This window comes from Ranitomeya imitator, chromosome 5, assembly GCF_032444005.1.
Source record: "Ranitomeya imitator isolate aRanImi1 chromosome 5, aRanImi1.pri, whole genome shotgun sequence".
In the NCBI taxonomy this organism is placed as follows: domain Eukaryota; kingdom Metazoa; phylum Chordata; class Amphibia; order Anura; family Dendrobatidae; genus Ranitomeya; species Ranitomeya imitator.
In genome coordinates, this window is record NC_091286.1 from 266,610,848 (window position 1) to 266,630,548 (window position 19,701).

Genomic DNA, 19,701 nt, shown 5'->3' on the forward strand with positions numbered 1-19,701 from the left:
GAAGGAGGTTTGCACTCAAAATCTCTCGATACATGGCCCCATTCATTCTTTCATGTACCTGGATCAGTCGTCCTGGCCCCTTTGCAGAGAAACAGCCCCAAAGCATGATGTTTCCACCACCATGTTTTACAGTAGGTATGGTGTTTGATGGATGCAACTCAGTATTCTTTTTCCTCCAAACACGACAAGTTGTGTTTCTACCAAACAGTTCCAGTTTGGTTTCATCAGACCATAGGACCAAAACTCCTCTGGATCATCCAAATGCTCTCTAGCAAACTTCAGACGGGCCCGGACATGTACTGGCTTAAGCAGTGGGACACGTCTGGCACTGCAGGATCTGAGTCCATGGTGGCGTAGTGTGTTACTTATGGTAGGCCTTGTTACATTGGTCCCAGCTCTCTGCAGTTCATTCACTAGGTCCCCCCGCGTGGTTCTGGGATTTTTGCTCACCGTTCTTGTGATCATTCTGACCCCACGGGGTGGGAGTTTGCGTGGAGCCCCAGATCGAGGGAGATTATCAGTGGTCTTGTATGTCTTCCATTTTCTAATTATTGCTCCCACTGTTGATTTCTTCACTCCAAGCTGGTTGGCTATTGCAGATTCAGTCTTCCCAGCCTGGTGCAGGGCTACAATTTTGTTTCTGGTGTCCTTTGACAGCTCTTTGGTCTTCACCATAGTGGAGTTTGGAGTCAGACTGTTTGAGGGTGTGCACAGGTGTCTTTTTATACTGATAACAAGTTTAAACAGGTGCCATTACGACAGGTAATGAGTGGAGGAAAGAGGAGACTCTTAAAGAAGAAGTTACAGGTCTGTGAGAGCCAGAAATCTTGATTGTTTGTTTCTGACCAAATACTTATTTTCCACCATAATATGCAAAAAAAATGTAAAAAAAACAGACAATGTGATTTTCTGGATTTTTTTTTCTCAGTTTGTCTCCCATAGTTGAGGTCTACCTATGATGTAAATTACAGACGCCTCTCATCTTTTTAAGTGGTGGAACTTGCACTATTGCTGACTGACTAAATACTTTTTTGCCCCACTGTATTTCAGAGATATACATGGAAACTCATCCTATCTCTGGGGGGGCAAAATAAACAAATTAACAGCAGGTGAAGAATTGGTTTATTTTTTACATTGTTCCTCGTGAGGTTAAAAGTAATTAGATAACTTTATTCTTCGAGTTGGTGTCATTACAGTGATAGCAGAATTAGTTTTTTTTTCTATTTGGCTGCTGTCACCCCATCAACACAGCCCTCACCTCATTTTATTGCCTCCCATCAGCACAGCACCTCCCCTAATTTTATGCCCTCCTGCACAGTAATATAAGAATTTAAAAAAAGCTCACCTAATCCAGGCTCCTGGTCTACCATCTCCTCTGTGCAGCAGTGAATGCTGGATGGCACACCATCCAACGTCCCCTTCGTGCACCTTCTCCAAGGCACAGTCCGAAAGTGGCCTGAGTTTTGCTGAGATCCCAGTGGAGCAGAGAAGGTGACAGTTCATCTGCTCCTGTACCAAGCGGCACACACAGCAATTGTATTCACGTCTGATAGACGCAAATGCAACCATCGCTTACCTCTGTGCCTGCGCCCCACCCCTCAGGTAGGCAGGAGGTAACACTCTAGGCAGGTGCCTACCCCTTAGGTAACACTCTAGGCAGGTGCCTACCCCTTATCCTGGCCCTATGTGGGTTATATCACTCTCTACCTACCCTGTGGAATCTGTCACCAGAAAAACACCAAAAAAGGACACATTCAAGAAAAAACACCAAAAACAGGCAAAGATGCTTACCTGTCTAAACAGGCCTCAATACAAATGCACAAGCAGGGTGCAGCGGACCCAAACAAAATAGCAAATGCACAGGTGCGATACCTAATGAAACAGCCAGCCTTCAATAAGGGTTTGGCCGTGTGGTACACCAATGCACTAAGATAAAATACTCTGTATGTGGCGTGTTCACACAAGGAATACAAAGCGTCTGGCTGCAGCCTATTAATGACGCCATATGGCGGGCTGCCCAGTGCTAAAATGCATCCTGTGTGAACAGAGGCCACAGTATACAGAACAATTCGGGCCCAGCTGCACCCTGCAAAAAATATACGTGCAAAAAAAACATATAAATATATGTAAGGTCTTAGTTGATATTAGGGCCATAATATGGAAGCTGGCAACCCACGCCAAGGGTCCTTACGTATTGCCAGTCCTACTCTAACATGAAAAACACCAAAAAAGGACACATTCAAGAAAAAACACCAAAAACAGGCAAAGATGCTTACCTGTCTAAACAGGCCTCAATACAAATGCACAAGCAGGGTGCAGCGGACCCAAACAAAATAGCAAATGCACAGGTGCGATACCTAATGAAACAGCCAGCCTTCAATAAGGGTTTGGCCGTGTGGTACACCAATGCACTAAGATAAAATACTCTGTATGTGGCGTGTTCACACAAGGAATACAAAGCGTCTGGCTGCAGCCTATTAATGACGCCATATGGCGGGCTGCCCAGTGCTAAAATGCATCCTGTGTGAACAGAGGCCACAGTATACAGAACAATTCGGGCCCAGCTGCACCCTGCAAAAAATATACGTGCAAAAAAACATATAAATCTATGTAAGGTCTTAGTTGATATTAGGGCCATAATATGGAAGCTGGCAACCCACGCCAAGGGTCCTTACGTATTGCCAGTCCTACTCTAACATGAAAAACACCAAAAAAGGACACATTCAAGAAAAAACACCAAAAACAGGCAAAGATGCTTACCTGTCTAAACAGGCCTCAATACAAATGCACAAGCAGGGTGCAGCGGACCCAAACAAAATAGCAAATGCACAGGTGCGATACCTAATGAAACAGCCAGCCTTCAATAAGGGTTTGGCCGTGTGGTACACCAATGCACTAAGATAAAATACTCTGTATGTGGCGTGTTCACACAAGGAATACAAAGCGTCTGGCTGCAGCCTATTAATGACGCCATATGGCGGGCTGCCCAGTGCTAAAATGCATCCTGTGTGAACAGAGGCCACAGTATACAGAACAATTCGGGCCCAGCTGCACCCTGCAAAAAATATACGTGCAAAAAAACATATAAATATATGTAAGGTCTTAGTTGATATTAGGGCCATAATATGGAAGCTGGCAACCCACGCCAAGGGTCCTTACGTATTGCCAGTCCTACTCTAACATGAAAAACACCAAAAAAGGACACATTCAAGAAAAAACACCAAAAACAGGCAAAGATGCTTACCTGTCTAAACAGGCCTCAATACAAATGCACAAGCAGGGTGCAGCGGACCCAAACAAAATAGCAAATGCACAGGTGCGATACCTAATGAAACAGCCAGCCTTCAATAAGGGTTTGGCCGTGTGGTACACCAATGCACTAAGATAAAATACTCTGTATGTGGCGTGTTCACACAAGGAATACAAAGCGTCTGGCTGCAGCCTATTAATGACGCCATATGGCGGGCTGCCCAGTGCTAAAATGCATCCTGTGTGAACAGAGGCCACCAGGGAAGGACTGGGACTGAATTTAAGCCCTGGCATTTTAAATCACTGAGGCCCATGCTGTCCTCGCCCCCGAACCATAGATGGGGAAATAATACTAATATTACCCTGCCTGGAGAAAATCAAGATTTATTGATTTATTACAAGACCAATATTTCTAATAATACCAAAAAATATTGCTATATAACATTAAATAATTATAATATCAAAATAATAATATTGCAATGTTACAGACAAAAACCAACAAACCACAACCAAATATTTTCAGCAGATACAGTTATAATAGCACCATCCTGATCATTAAAGGGGTTTAAGTTTAAGTCTATGTAACTTCAGACTTGTGGATTCTCCTGTGGCATTGGGAGCAGGCTGTCATCTCCTTGCTGATTTCACTTGAGAGAAGCCGTGCACATCTAGTCAGCACCTGATCATATACTTGGAGTAAAAAGATCAGGGGCGAAACTACGGTATTTGCAATTGTTGCAATCGCAACAGGGCCCTGGAGCCCCAAAAATCCATTTGGCCTTTATAAAATGACTAATATTATTATATACTTGCAAGATTTGGGGGCCATTAGATTTTGCTTTTTTGCCCAAGAGACGTGACATATCAGGACAGGCTCCCAACTTTAAAGGAAGTCTTGACATGGCAGTTGGGCTCCCATATATTGGCCAATCTATGTGCTAAGTACATTCTTTTTTACTATATTTTTCATAGCAAATTTGCAGATGAATGCAGTTTGCATTTTCTAAGGCAATAATGCAGTTTCAATGTTCTAGAGTAATAATTTTTGGTATTTCATTGTGCAACCTTTATAGTTTTTAAAGTTGTACGCTTTTTTGGTTAGCGCCTGTTCACACTAGCTTGGATGTGCTGGTCTTTTTCTCTATTTGTATCAAACCCTTTTTGGACATGTGCACTCCCACTCCAATCAGCCACAGGTGATTTTAAGCACCTTATTTTTCGGACTATAAGATGTACCGGACCATAAGACGCACCCAAAATTTTCTACAGGAAAATAGGGAAAAAAATTAATGTGTCAAATGGGGGTCCGTCTTCGTCTGAATTTAACTTGGAGGGGGGATTGGCAGCGTTGGTGGAGCATGGTCACAGGCTGCACAGCAGGTTCGGCGGTGCTCAGTGGTGCTGGGGCTGCGCCGGCATTTTGTGAAAGCCCAGAGTCCCCACATATCCATTGCTGTGATGCAGTGGTCTCGGGGAAATCCCTTCCCAGGCTGGTGCGGTGGTGCTGGGGCTGCAGTGGCATTTTGTGAAAGCCCAGAGTCCCCGCATATCCATTGCTGCGATGCGGTGTCCTCCGAGAAATCCCATCCCAGGCGGCATTTTGTGATAGCCGGAGAATGTGCGGTGGGCCTGGCAAGGGAATATGATCATCACCCTGCATCGGACCAGGACCGCCGCAGAATCGCCCGACTCCTGCTGCCGCCACACTACTTGTAAGTGTACTCCGCCTATAAGACGCACCCCCAAGTTGTCCCAAACTTTTTGGGGAACAAAGTGCATCTTATAGTCCAAAAAATACAATAGTTAACTGGTCCATTCCTCCCCCATAAATTGTAGGCTTTTTTTGCCCAGATGTGCCAAATGAGGACATAGACCCAACTTTGAAGGACGCCTTGACATGGCAGTTGGGCTCACAATACATTGGCCAATCTATGCGCTAAGTACCTTCTTATTTGTCATAGCAATACACTATATAGCCCATTTTTTCATGGCAGTAATGCAGTATCAATGTTCTAGAGTAATCATTCTTGGTAATTCATGGTGCAACCTTTAGTTTTTCATGTTACCCTGTTGTTGCTGGCCTCGGCAGGTCGCAAAGGGATGCCCGTGGCCTGCTGGGGTAGGTTATGAAGGCGACTTTGTGCTGTGTCACAACTGCAAACAATGTGGGCATCTTGAGGATGCAGATCCTGATAACAATGTAAAAGACAAGGCGGCCCAAGACCAGACAGGCCCTTCTGGCATTTGCCAGAATTGCCAGATGGTCAATCCGGCCCTGATCCTGGTCAAAATCTGAAATGCACAGCTTCGCTCTGTACAAGTGAATTGAGCAATGCCGAGCATGTCTAGTTGGAATGTGTCCGCAAGTATGCATGTCGCATACTAGCGGTCACATGACTGCTTGGTCTCGCTGCCGGTACCGGAGAATCTTGGAAGGCTCGCGCTTTGAGGAATCATTAGTCTGTAGTCACACAGAGTGACTGCAGACTTTCATGCCAAACTTGGACAACCCTTTTAAGTTAACTTATGTGTTCAATAACAATCATATTTTTATCTTTTTATTTTTCATCAACAAAATGTTACACCTTTGTTTAAAATTACCTGAAGGGGTAAGTGAATGTAAAGTGCTGGGCAATATTTTAACAAGGTCTGGCTCCAGCTTCTAGTGGGCCTCAGGCAAAAAAGTCTCAAGGAATGTCCAACCATCATACCATTAAGTAAGGAGACTGATTCTGTGTCCCAGAGATGAACATGCTTTGGTCAGACATGTGCACATCACCCCAATGACAAAAGCAAAAAACCTTGTGAAGATGATGGCGGAAGCTGGTAAGATTGTGTCAATATCTACAGTGAAACGAGTACTGAATCAACATGGGCTGAAAGGCCACTCTGTTAGAAAGGAGCCTTTACTCCAAAAGAAATATAAAAAGCCAGATTAATGTTTGCAGATGCACACAGGAACAAAGACCTTAATTTATGGAGACATCCTGTGGTCTGATCAAACTAAAATTTAACTTTTTGGGAATAATGACCATCGTTATGGCAGCATCATGTTGTTGGGTTGATTTGCTGCAGGAGGGACTGGTGCACTTCACAAAATAGATGCCAACATGAGGAAAGAAGATTGTGGCAATACTGAAGCAACATCTCAAGACATCAGCCAGGAAGTTAAAGCATGGGCCGAAATGGGTCTTCCAAATGGACAATGACCCGAAGCATACTGCCAAAATGGCAACAAAGTGGCTTAAAGGGAACCTGTCACCTTAATTTGGCGGGACAGGTTTGCGGTCATATGGGTGGGGTTTTCGGGTGTTTGATTCACCCTTTCCTTACCTGCTGGCTGCATGCCATATAAGGATAACAAAGTCACTGTTTTGGAGTTGCCATCACAAAGCCCTGATCTCAATACTATTGAAAATTTATGGGCAAAGCTGAAAAGGCAGGTGCAACCTACATAACTGGATCAGTTACACCAGTTTTGTCAGGAATTATGGGCCCAAATTCTGACCAACTATTGTGAGAAGCTTGTGGAGGAATATCCCAAACCTGTGACCCAAGTCATTCAGCTTAAGTGCAATGGTACCAAATACTAATTAAATGTATGTAAACTTTTGACTTTGCAGTAATAAAAATGCCTTAAAACATTCTCGCTCTCATAATTCTGGGATTTGGCAAATATTAATAAATAGATGGTGGCCCGATTCTAACGTATTCTAGAATATGTATGTCCACGTAGTATATTGCCCAGCCACGTAGTATATTGCCCAGCCACGTAGTATATTGCTCAACCACGTAGTATATTGCCCAGCCACATAGTATATTGCCCAGCCACGTAGTATATTGCCCAGCCACATAGTATATTGCCCAGCCACGTAGTAAATTGCCCAGCGACGTAGTATATTGCCGAGCCACGTAGTATATTGTCCAGCCACTTAGTGTATTGCCCAGTGACATAGTATATTGCCCAGCCACATAGTATATTGCCCAGCCACGTAGTATATAGATCCCTAGATGGTGGCCCGATTCTAACGTATTCTAGAATATGTATGTCCACGTAGTATATTGCCCAGCCACGTAGTATATTGCACAGCCACGTAGTATATTGCCCAGCCACGTAGTATATTGCCCAGCCACGTAGAATATTGCCCAGCCACGTAGTTCACATAGTATATTGCCCAGTCACATAGTATATTGCCCAGTCACATAGTATATTGCCCAGCTACGTAGTATATTGCCCAGCTACATAGTATATTGCCCAGTCACATAGTATATTGCCCAGCTACGTAGTATATTGCCCAGCCACGTAGTTCACATAGTATATTGCCCAGTCACATAGTATATTGCCAAGCTACGTAGTATACAGCACAGAGCCAAATAGTATATTGCCCAGCCACGCAGTATACAGCTCAGTCATGTAGTATACAGCACAGAGCCACATAGTATACAGCACAGAGTGTTATGATCAGGTGACCTTGGAGCAGCATGAAAACTTTCACTGGAGTAGGTGGTAACTATACTGACCGCAAATCCTGATCTTAACACCGCAACTAGAAGTAGCCGTGGGGTGTGCCTAACAAATCCTAGACACCTCGACACAGCTGGAGGACTAAATACCCCTATAGATGGAAATAGGAATTCTACCTTGCCTCAGAGCAGAACCCCAAAGGATAGGCAGCGCCCCACAAATATTGACTGTGAGTAGTAGAGGAAAAGACACACGCAGGCAGGAAACAGGATTTAGCAAAAGAGGCCACTCTAGCTAAAATAGGAAAGGATAGGACAGGATACTAAGCGGTCAGTATTAAAATCCTTCCAAAAATATCCACAGCAGAAAATACAAAAACTTCACCATCTAACTAAAGATGTGGAGCGTATGTCTGCAACTCCAGAGAATCCAACAAGACTGAAAAAACTCTGACACAGTCTAAGCTGGACAAGAGAAAACAAATGAATAGCACAGAATATAAGCACACAGCTTGTGTGCCACAGAAAAAGAAACAGACACTTATCTTTGCTGAATTGGCAGCTAAGCAGGAGAAGCCAGACAAAGATCCAACACCTCCCAAGAAACATTGACAACTGGCAAGGACCAATGAGTCCTGCAAACCTTAATACCCCAGTCAGAATTGCAATCAGTAGATACACCTGTCCAAGACTGCAGCCCAGGGACAACTGCATTACCACCTACAACCACCGGAGGGAGCCCAAAAGCAGAATTCACAACAGTACCCCCCCTTGAGGAGGGGTCACCGAACCCTCACCAGAGCCCCCAGGCCGATCAGGATGAGCCAGATGAAAGGTACGAACCAAATCAGCGGCATGGACATCAGAGGCAAAAGCCCAAGAATTATCCTCCTGGCCATAACCCTTCCATTTGACAAGGTACTGAAGCTTCCGCCTCGAAAAACGGGAATCCAAAATCTTCTCAACGACATATTTCAACTCCCCATCAACCAACACAGGGGCCGGAGGATCAACAGAGGGAACAACGGGCTCCACATATTTCCGCAATAAAGATCTATGGAAGACATTATGGAAAGCAAAAGAGGCCGGAAGCGCCAGTCGAAAAGACACCGGATTAATAATCTCAGAAATCCTATAAGGACCAATAAACCGAGGCTTAAACTTAGGAGAAGAAACCTTCATAGGAACATGACGGGAAGACAACCAGACCAGATCCCCAACCCCAAGCCGGGAACCAACACACCGACGACGGTTAGCAAAACGTTGAGCCTCCTCCTGAGACAACACCAAATTGTCCACCACATGAGCCCAAATCTGCTGCAACCTGTCAACCACAGAATCCACACCAGGACAGTCAGAAGGCTCAACCTGCCCAGAAGAAAAACGAGGATGAAAACCAAAATTACAAAAGAAAGGCGAAACCAAAGTAGCCGAACTAGCCCGATTATTAAGGGCAAACTCGGCCAATGGCAAGAAAGCCACCCAATCATCCTGATCAGCAGACCCAAAGCATCTCAAATAAGTCTCCAAAGTCTGATTAGTTCGCTCGGTCTGACCATTTGTCTGAGGATGAAATGCAGAAGAAAAAGACAAATCAATGCCCAGCCTAGCACAAAAGGCCCGCCAAAACCTAGAAACAAACTGGGAACCCCTGTCGGACACAATATTCTCCGGAATACCATGCAAACGGACCACATGCTGAAAAAACAACGGAACCAAATCCAAAGAGGAATGCAATTTAGGTAAAGGCACCATATGAACCATCTTAGAGAATCGGTCACAAACAACCCAGATAACAGACATCTTCTGGGAAACAGGAAGATCAGAAATAAAATCCATAGAAATATGCGTCCAGGGCCTCTCAGGGACCGGCAATGGCAAAAGCAACCCACTAGCATGGGAGCAACAAGGCTTGGCCCGCGCACAAGTCCCATAGGACTGCACAAAAGAACGCATATCACGCGACAAAGAAGGCCACCAAAAGGACCTACCAACCAAGTCTCTGGTACCAAAAATGCCAGGATGACCAGCCAACACGGAACAGTGAACCTCAGAAATCACTCTACTAGTCCATCTGTCAGGAACAAACAGTTTCCCCACAGGACAGCGGTCAGGTTTGTCAGCCTGAAATTCCTGAAGAACCCGTCGTAAATCAGGGGAAATGGCAGAAAGGACCACCCCTTCTTTCAGAATACCGACCGGTTCTAAGACCTCAGGATAATCAGGCAAAAAACTCCGAGAGGGCATCAGCCTTAATATTATTAGAACCCGGAAGGTACGAGACCACAAAATCAAAACGGGAAGAAAACAAGGACCATCAAGCCTGTCTAGGATTCAGCCGTTTGGCAGACTCGAGGTAAATCAAATTCTTATGATCGGTCAAGACCACAATACGGTGCTTAGCTCCCTCAAGCTAGTGTCGCCACTCCTCAAACGCCCACTTCATAGCCAACAACTCCCGATTGCCGACATCATAATTGCGTTCAGCAGGTGAAAACTTACGGGAAAAGAAGGCACACGGTTTCATTAAGGAACCAACAGGATCCCACTGAGACAAAACGGCCCCTGCCCCAATCTCAGAAGCGTCAATCTCAACCTGAAACCTGTTGGCGCAACACCGGAGCAGAAGTAAATCGTCGTTTAAGCTCCTGAAAGGCAGAGACAGCCGCAGAGGACCATTTCGCCACATCAGCGCCTTTCTTCGTCAAATCGGTCAAGGGTTTAACCACGCTGGAAAAATTAATAATGAAACGGCAATAAAAATTAGCAAAACCCAAAAATTTCTGAAGGCTCTTCACGGATGTGGGCTGAATCCCATCATGAATGGCCTGAACCTTAACCGGATCCATCTCTATAGACGAGGGAGAAAAAATAAAGCCCCCAAAAAAACCTTCTGCACCCCAAAGAGACACTTAGACCCTTTCACAAACAAAGCATTGTCACAAAGGATTTGAAATACCATCCTGACCTGTTGCACATGAGACTCCCAATCATCGGAAAAAATCAAAATATCGTCCAAATATACAATCAAGAATTTATCAAGATAAGTCCGGAAGATATCATGCATGAAGGACTGAAAAACAGATGGAGCATTAGAGAGCCCGAATGGCATCACAAGGTATTCAAAATGGCCTTCGGGCATGTTAAACAGTTTTCCATTCATCACCCTGCTTAATACGAACAAGATTATATGCCCCCCGAAGGTCAATCTTCGTAAACCAACAAGCTCCCTTAATCCTAGCAAACAAATCGGTAAGCAAAGGTAAAGGGTATTGAAACTTGACTGAGATCTTATTCAAGAGGCGATAATCAATACAGGGTCTCAAGGAACCATCTTTTGTAGCAACAAAAAAGAACCCCGCTCCCAACGGTGAAGAAGATGGTCGAATATGCCCTTTCTCCAAAGACTCCTTAATATAGCTCCGCATGGCGGTATGTTCAGGCACAGACAGGTTGAAAAGTCGACCCTTAGGAAACTTATAGCCTGGAATCAAATCAATAGCACAATCTCAGTCCCTGTGCGGTGGAAGGAAACTGGACTTGGGCTCATCGAATACATCCTGAAAATCAGACAAAAACTCTGGAATTTCAGAAGAGGAAGAAGAGGTGATTGACATCAAAGGAACATCATTATGAACCCCCTGACAACCCCAACTAGTCACAGACATGGACTTCCAATCCAACACAGGATTATGTACCTGCAACCACGGAAAACCCAGCACGATAGCATCATGCAAATTATGCAACACCAGAAATCGACAATCTTCCTGATGGGCTGGCGCCATGCGCATGGTCACCTGTGTCCAAAGCTGGGGCTTATTTTTAGCCAAGGGTGTAGCATCAATGCCCCTAAAGGAATAGGGTTCTGCAAAGGCTGCAAGGGAAAATCACAACGCCTGGCAAACTCAAAGTCCATTAAGTTCAAGTAGGCGCCTGAATCCACAAACGCCATGACAGAAAATGATGACAATGAGCAGATCAAGGACACAGATAACAGAAATTTAGGTTGTACAGTACTGATGGTAAATGAACTGGCGATCCTCTTTGTCCGCTTAGGGCAGACAGAAATGACATGAGAAGCGTCGCCACAATAATAACACAACCTATTCTGACGTCTGAAACCTTGTCGTTCCGTTCTAGACAGAATCCTATCACACTGCATTGGCTCAGGAATTTGCTCTGAGGATAACGCCACAGCGCGCACAGTTCTGCGCTCCTGCAAGTGCCGGTCAATCTGAATGGCCAGAGACATAGAATCACTCAGACCGGAAGGCGTGGGAAACCCCACCATAACATCTTTAACGGATTCAGAAAGACCCTTTCTGAAAATTGCCGCCAAAGCATCATTATTCCATTTAGTCAACACAGACCATTTTCTGAATTTCTGACAATACAATTCTGCCGCCTCTTGACCCTGAGACAGGGCCAACAAGGTCTTCTCAGCTTGATCCACAGAATTAGGTTCATCATATAATAATCCTAAAGTCTGAAAAAAGGAGTCTACATTAAGCAAAACCGGATTCCCAGATTCCAGGGAAAATGCCCAATCCTGTGGATCGCCACGCAGCAGGGAGATGATGATTTTAACCTGCTGAATGGAATCACCAGAGGATCGAGGTCTCAGAGCAAAAAACAGTTTACAGTTGTTTTTAAAACTCAAAAATTTGGACCTGTCACCAAAAAACAAATCAGGAGTAGGAATCTTCAGTTCTAAAACAGGAGTCTGAACAATATAATCAGAAATACCCTGTACCCGAGCAGCAAGCTGGTCCACACGAGAAGCTTATTCCTGAACATTCATGCTAGCACAAGGCTCCTCAGCCACCCAGAGATAAAGAGGGAGAAGACAAAGCAGACTGAAGAAAAAAAATGGCTCAAGACCTTTCTTCCCTTCTTTTGAGATGCATTTAACTCATTATTGGCCAGTTGTACTGTTATGATCAGGTGACCTTGGAGCAGCATGAAAACTTTCACTGGAGTAAGTGGTAACTATACTGACCGCAAATCCTGATCTTAACACCGCAACTAGAAGTAGCCGTGGGGTGTGCCTAACAAATCCTAGACACCTCGACACAGCCGGAGGACTAAATACCCCTATAGATGGAAATAGGAATTCTACCTTGCCTCAGAGCAGAACCCCAAAGGATAGGCAGCCCCCCACAAATATTGACTGTGAGTAGTAGAGGAAAAGACACACACAGGCAGGAAACAGGATTTAGCAAAAGAGGCCACTCTAGCTAAAATAGGAAAGGATAGGACAGGATACTAAGCGGTCAGTATTAAAATCCTTCCAAAAATATCCACAGCAGAAAATACAAAAACTCCATTTAACTAAAGATGTGGAGCGTATATCTGCAACTCCAGAGAATCCAACAAGACTGAGAAAACACTGACACAGTCTAAGCTGGACAAGAGAAAACAAATGAATAGCACAGAATATAAGCACACAGCTTGTGTGCCACAGAAAAAGAAAGACACTTATCTTTGCTGAATTGGCAGCTAAGCAGGAGAAGCCAGGCAAAGATCCAACACTTCCCAAGAAACATTGACAACTGGCAAGGACCAATGAGTCCTGCAAACCTAAATACCCATCAGAATTGCAATCAGTAGATACACCTGTCCAAGACTGCAGCCCAGGGACAACTGCATTACCACCTACAACCACCGGAGGGAGCCCAAAAGCAGAATTCACAACAGCAGAGCCACGTAGTATACAGCACAGAGTCACGTAGTATACAGCACAGAGCCACATAGTTTACTGCCCAGTGACATAGTATATTGGCCAGTCACATAGTATACTGCCCAGTAACGTAGTATGCACCATATGCCTGTTAAAAAAAAGAATTAAAATAAAGAATAGTGACATACTCACCTCCTGGAGCCTCCAGATCAAAGTGGCCGGTTCCCGATGCTCGTTGCGCGCTCCGGTCTGAAGATTGCATTGCGGTCTCGCGAGATGACGTAGCAGTCTTGCGAGACTGCACGTCATCATCTCGCGACACCGCAATGCATGCAGCGGTCACTGGGGGTCACGCGGAGTGGAAAAGGCCGGTTCCTGATGCGGGGGGTCTATATATTTTGGAGGTCCCATTGTACTGTCTGTTTTATTATCTAATTAATTACTTTTAAATTGCATTAATAAATATTAATTTTATTGAAATAGTTTATCTCACTTTTTTGTCCTTTTTGGTATATTCCATTAAGGACCATGGTTATTATGTGTTATTGAAGTGATTGTGGCCTGCAATTAAATAAGGACTATAGGAATAACTATAGTCATCCATGTAGTATAATATACAGCCCATAGTCATCGATGTAGTACAATGCACAGCCCATAGTCATCCATGTAGTATAATACACAGTCCATAGTCATCCATGTACAGTAGTATAATGCACAGCCCATAGTCATCCATGTAGTATAATGCATAGCCCATAGTCTTCTGTGTAGTAGAATGCAAAGTTCAAATACATCTGTAGGAAGGCCACCGTGTACTCACTGGTTTAAAAACAACAACAAAATAACTCACCTCCCGTCTGCTCCCCTGCCACAAGGCATCTTCTTCTAAAGCCGGAAGCTGACTTCAGCATGCAAACGACGGCAGTGCTTGAAGTCAGGTGGGTTGGTGTGCTGCAATACATTTCAGGATGAAGACGCACATCCAGCTGAAGTATTTGCTGCCGTTGACGGGCCCCTCACCTGCCAGGACCGGACGATCTCACTACGCCCCTGCCGATGGCAAGTGGGCCCCCCTTTTGTCCATGGCCCTGGCACTTGCCCAGGTGCGCTGAGTGGTGACGTCGGTCTTGATTTTCACAATGTTCAAGGTGCTTACTTTAAAACAACATATGGGTGTGGGTTAGATTATAATTTTTATTTCAATGTAAGGGTTTTATTTATATATGGGAAAAGTGTGCAGAATGTTCTTGAATCTACTGCAATGAAAGTTTTTAATTTATTTAACACCTTTTTCTTTCATGGTGAGGAAATGCCATTGACCTAAATATTTTTCCTTTTGTACCTTTTACTACCTCTTGCTATGCTCTCAAACATCTCTATTTCTCGCCCTTGGTCCCTGCCACAAAACGTTGCCATTCCCTTATATAAAACTGAGCTTTGCCACAAACTTTGGCACAATGAACTAACTAAAGCAAACATTATTTGAATAATCCCAAGAAGATAAAAAACAAGCCAACAAAGTAAGATGTGTTTTATTGCCCTACCTCGTTATGATTCTGATTTGACCTTATTATGGTGGGACAATCTTCAAGATATTTATTAATCCCCTTCTGGGCAGAGGAATAATACCAAAATAAGGATGTAAAATGTTCATATTTAATTACTAAATTAATAAAGTTAAACAGTTTTCCATGAAAAAAAGATGTAAAGAAATGATAATAGGAAATTAGTTAAGACTTTAAATTGATAAAATGATGCAAAAACCAATTGGAAAGGACAATTACTCAATAAACAGAATTAATCTAAGAATGATACAAAGAACACTGGTTTTGTGCATTCCCCATGAAATGTATAGTGCATAGTAATTCCAATGGAGAACGTCTCAAGACAAGTAGAAATAAGTTTCAATATCAGCTTTGAAAAGACGCATTTACATTGGTAAATAATACATAGAAAAGGATGAACAACGGCTTACGAACTCCAGGGTGGTCTAAAGATTGGCAAAGATTGACAGAGCTCTGTATTGCAAGTGAAAAACAGAGAGTGGTTAAAAGGTTATCAAAAATAAAAAAACAAACTAGTAGGCGGCTATTGTGACAAAGATGGATTTTCAAGAAGCCACAAACATAGCAATCAGATGAATGTAAAATATAGACAATACAGAAGTAAGTAATTTAACTGGCATCACTGTGGCATGGCTGTGCCTCTATTAATTGGCCGCTGTCAGATATGAGGGTGTCACTTAAACCTTACAGCATTTCAACACAGTATCAACTTATTTAGCACATACTTTAACCTGGATCAATGTCAGCCTTAAAAACAAGGTGCAATATAAGTGAATGTAAAAACTGTCATTGTGGAGACGCTCCAGCCTTTATTGTTTCCTCTTAATTGGCATTATTATGATGCAGATCCAGACTGGACCTCGTCCCCCACACTTTTTCTCTTGGTGCGTATGGATGTACGTATGTACAAGATGTACTGCATGGTGGTATATATGTACAGCTCGCATTATTTATAGGTACATGTACAGGAAGCAAAACAAATGCATCTATATATTAAATAAAAACATCATCAAAGTGTGTGTGGGCACTTTTGTAAAGTAATACTTAGGTCGACTCATATGGAAACAGGTTAAAAATGCATGGATTCTGCTTTAAAAAAAAAATCTCTAACATAGGGAATTGGCACAGAGTTAATATTTACAATGAACAGAGGTTTTGCAGTTTACATAACATCAATACAATGCATCATCAAAGTCTTTGCTTGATAAGTTTTATGTTTTTCTTCCTTTCCCCCATTGTTTTATTGTTTTTGAAAGAGAACATTCAGATTATTATAAGTGGCCATGGAAAGAAAACGTTTTCTTGAAGTTTTGAGCTTTCACGCCTACGTGCAACACACACTGGAAGAGCTCCTTGTCAAAGGCAGTCATTAAACTGGAAGCAAATTCTAGGACTTGACCCTGGCAATGGCTTGGAGCAAGCAGAACTTTACAGGTTGTCTCCAGGTTGGTACTGGGGCTCAGTGGCAGTGAAGTAGTCTTCCAGAAAACCTTGTAGATATTCAAAAGTTGGGCGCTCCTCTGGGTCTTTTTTCCAGCAGTTAAGCATGAGCTCGTGCAGAGAATTGGGACAGTCCTGTGGACATGGCATCCTGTAGCCACGCTCCACTTGTTCCAAAACCTCTCGGTTATTCATACCTGGAGATGACAGCGAGGAAATAAATAGTTTTCACAACATATTTGTATGTGTATATTTTATAGTTTTTCCAACATCGTAATGTATTGGTATTTTCAACTTGAACTGTATCGTGGTGAAAATGAAATGTACCTAGGAGATCGAGTTGAAAATGGTAGAATGGTAGTTTTCTATTTAATAGATTTAAAGGGCTTGTCCATTACTTTTCATAAATCACCTAGAGACATTTACTAGCTAATGGCAACCTATCAGCTGGTTCATGTTGCCCAAGCCACCTAGCTATCGTTTGATGATCCGGCACCATAGACAAAGACAAGACTAGCCTGTTCATCTTCTCCTATGTATACACCAGGTGATTGACAGATCTCTCCTGTGAAAAATATATCTGGCTACGGTTTGGGCAGCTTGAATCACATGACAGGTTTGCTTTAAAAAAAAAAAAAGTGGATTTGTAATTGTGTTGCTTTGAGTAGCATTTTTGCTTAGAATATTTTTTTCAGTTTTTTTTTAGTATGTCTGCTATGAGTCCTACTGCACGTGATCGCTGCCATATGATATCTAACCTATTTTCTTGATATCACCTACACAGAATTCAGTCTTGCCGTATGATTTGCCCTGTATATGGGATGTCTTTACAACAGGCAGCAGAAAGAGCAGGTAGGAGGAAGCGGAGGACTAAGAAAGGAAGAGGCAGAATGACAGAGTGGATCAGTCACAGGCCGAGAAATCAGTGCTGCATGGCATGGGAAATGTAGGTTATGGAAGGAAAAACATCAGATGAAGATACAGAGGTACAAAGACTAGTGTATAATGATGAGCACTGGGAGAGAAGTAAGAAGCGGGGGAAACAAAGGAAAACCTAAGGGGCAGTGCGACATGAGGAGTGTTTCAGCCAACAAAATTAGGGTGTTTGAAACAGAGATGTGAGTGTCAGACAAACCCTTAAATTGCACACACTTTTTGTATTATTTGCTCCGCTCTGTAGAGAGAAGGCAGGTTTGCGCACTCACCAGGATAGGGGACTCTTCCTTTAGTTACAAGTTCTGTCAGTAAAATACCAAATGACCACACATCTGACTTGATTGTGAACCTTCCATACAGCGCTGCTTCAGGGGCTGTCCATTTTATGGGGAACTTTGCACCTGCAAAATGAAATCACATTCCCATATTATATATAGCAAACCATGTGACTACAAGGACCAAAACCAGACAACTACAGAAATACAATAAAGTGGCTTTAAATCCACTAACCAGCTTCATGCACAATAATAATGCAACCCTGGTTATAGATTTCTTAAGGCTGATGTATTACTTATGTATCGTAAAGCACTGATATGACTTATTCATGGCCCATTATAAAACAATCCATCAAATAAACAATACTCTTAACCTTCTATTGAAACCAATCTACAGTGGCTTATACTTATTTTCCACCATAATATGCAAATAAAATGATAAAAAAACAGACAATGTGATTTTCTGGATTTTTTTTTTCTCAGATTGTCTCCCATAGTTGAGGTCTACCTATGATGTAAATTACAGACGCCTCTCATCTTTTTAAGTGGTGGAACTTGCACTATTGCTGACTGACTAAATACTTTTTTGCCCCACTGTATATATAACTAGATATGGCCAGATTCTAACTCATTGGGTATTCTTGAATATGTATGTAGTTTATTTATGAAGTTTTCAGAATAATACAATTTATACACAGGATTCTGCCGGCCGGGCGCGGCCAGTTAGCGAAGCGTGGTTCAAATTCCACGCCAATTCGCGGTCAGACTGCGCCTGTCGCTGATTGTTCACGGCCGGCTGGGCATGACCAATCAGTGAAGCCAGGGCCGGCCGGCTCCAGGTTTTTGAGGGCCCCGGGCGAAAGAGTCTCAGTGGGGCCCCCTCTTTAACACATACCACGATTCATGATGCACAGATACAGCAGAGAAATATACCACAGCCAAGTAGCATATAACACAGCCCACGTAGCTTATAACACAGCCCACATAGCATATAGCACAGGCCACATAGTATATAACACAGCCCACGTAGCATATAGCACAGCCCACGTAGCATATTGCATGGCCACGTAGTATATAACACAGCCACATAGCATATAGCACAGCCACGTAGTATATAGCACAACCCACGTAGTATATAGCACAGCCAACATATTATATAACACAGCCACGTAGTATATAGCACAGCTCATGCAGTATATAACACAGCCACGTAGTATATTGCCCAGCCACGTAATATATTGCACAGCTACGTAGTATATAGCACAGCCACGTAGTATATAGCAGAGCCACGTAGTATATAGCACAGCCACGTAGTATATAGCACAGCCACGTAGTATATAGCAGCCACGTAGTATATAGCACAGCCACGTAATATATTGCACAGCTCATGTAGTATATAGCACAGCTCACGTAGTATATAGCACAGCTCACGCAGTATATAACACAGCCACGTAGTATATTGCCCAGCCACGTAATATATTGCACAGCCCACGTAGTATATCGCACAGACGCAGTACATAACACAGCTCACGCAGTATGTAACACAGCCAACGTAGTATATAGCACAGCGATGTAGTCTATAGCACAGCGATGTAGTATATAACACAGCCCACGCAGTATATAACACAGCCCACGCAGTATATAGCAATGTTGGCACCATATCCCTGTTAAAAAAAAAGATTTAAAATAAAAAATAGTTATATACTCACCTTCGGTCGGCCCCCTGGATCCAGGCGAGGCGTTTAGCGATGCTCCTCGCGACGCTCCAGTCCCAAGAATGCATTGCGGTCTCACGAGATGATGACGTTGCGGTCTCGCGAGACCGCTACGTCATCATCTCGCAAGACCGCAATGCATTGCCCGGAGCGTCGCGAGGAGAGCGAAAGGCGCCGGAAGGTGAGTATATAATGATTTTTTATTTTTTAAATTATTTTTAACATTAGATCTTTTTACTATTGATGCTGATGATCAATAGTAAAAAGTTGGTCACACAGGATTAATAGCAGCATTAACGGAGTGCGTTACACCACGGCATAATGCGGTCCGTTAACGCTGCCATTAACCCTGTGTGAGCTCTGACTGGAGGGGGCACTGA

At 43.3% G+C, this 19,701-nt stretch overlaps 1 protein-coding gene across 4 annotated transcripts in view; it reads right to left on the reverse strand.

The window, feature by feature from the left end:
• Nucleotides 1–15,032: 15,032 nt before the first annotated feature.
• Nucleotides 15,033–19,701, reverse strand: part of FYN (FYN proto-oncogene, Src family tyrosine kinase) — a 223,080-nt gene continuing 218,411 nt past the window's right edge. For all 4 annotated transcript variants that reach the window (XM_069726147.1, XM_069726150.1, XM_069726148.1 and 1 more), the window contains 2 exons: nt 17,601–17,732; nt 15,033–16,592 (listed from right to left, as the gene is read on the reverse strand). In XM_069726147.1, coding sequence (XP_069582248.1) covers nt 16,384–16,592; nt 17,601–17,732 — 341 coding nt within the window. In that variant the 3' untranslated portion in view covers nt 15,033–16,383. The remainder of the gene's footprint in view (nt 16,593–17,600; nt 17,733–19,701) is intronic.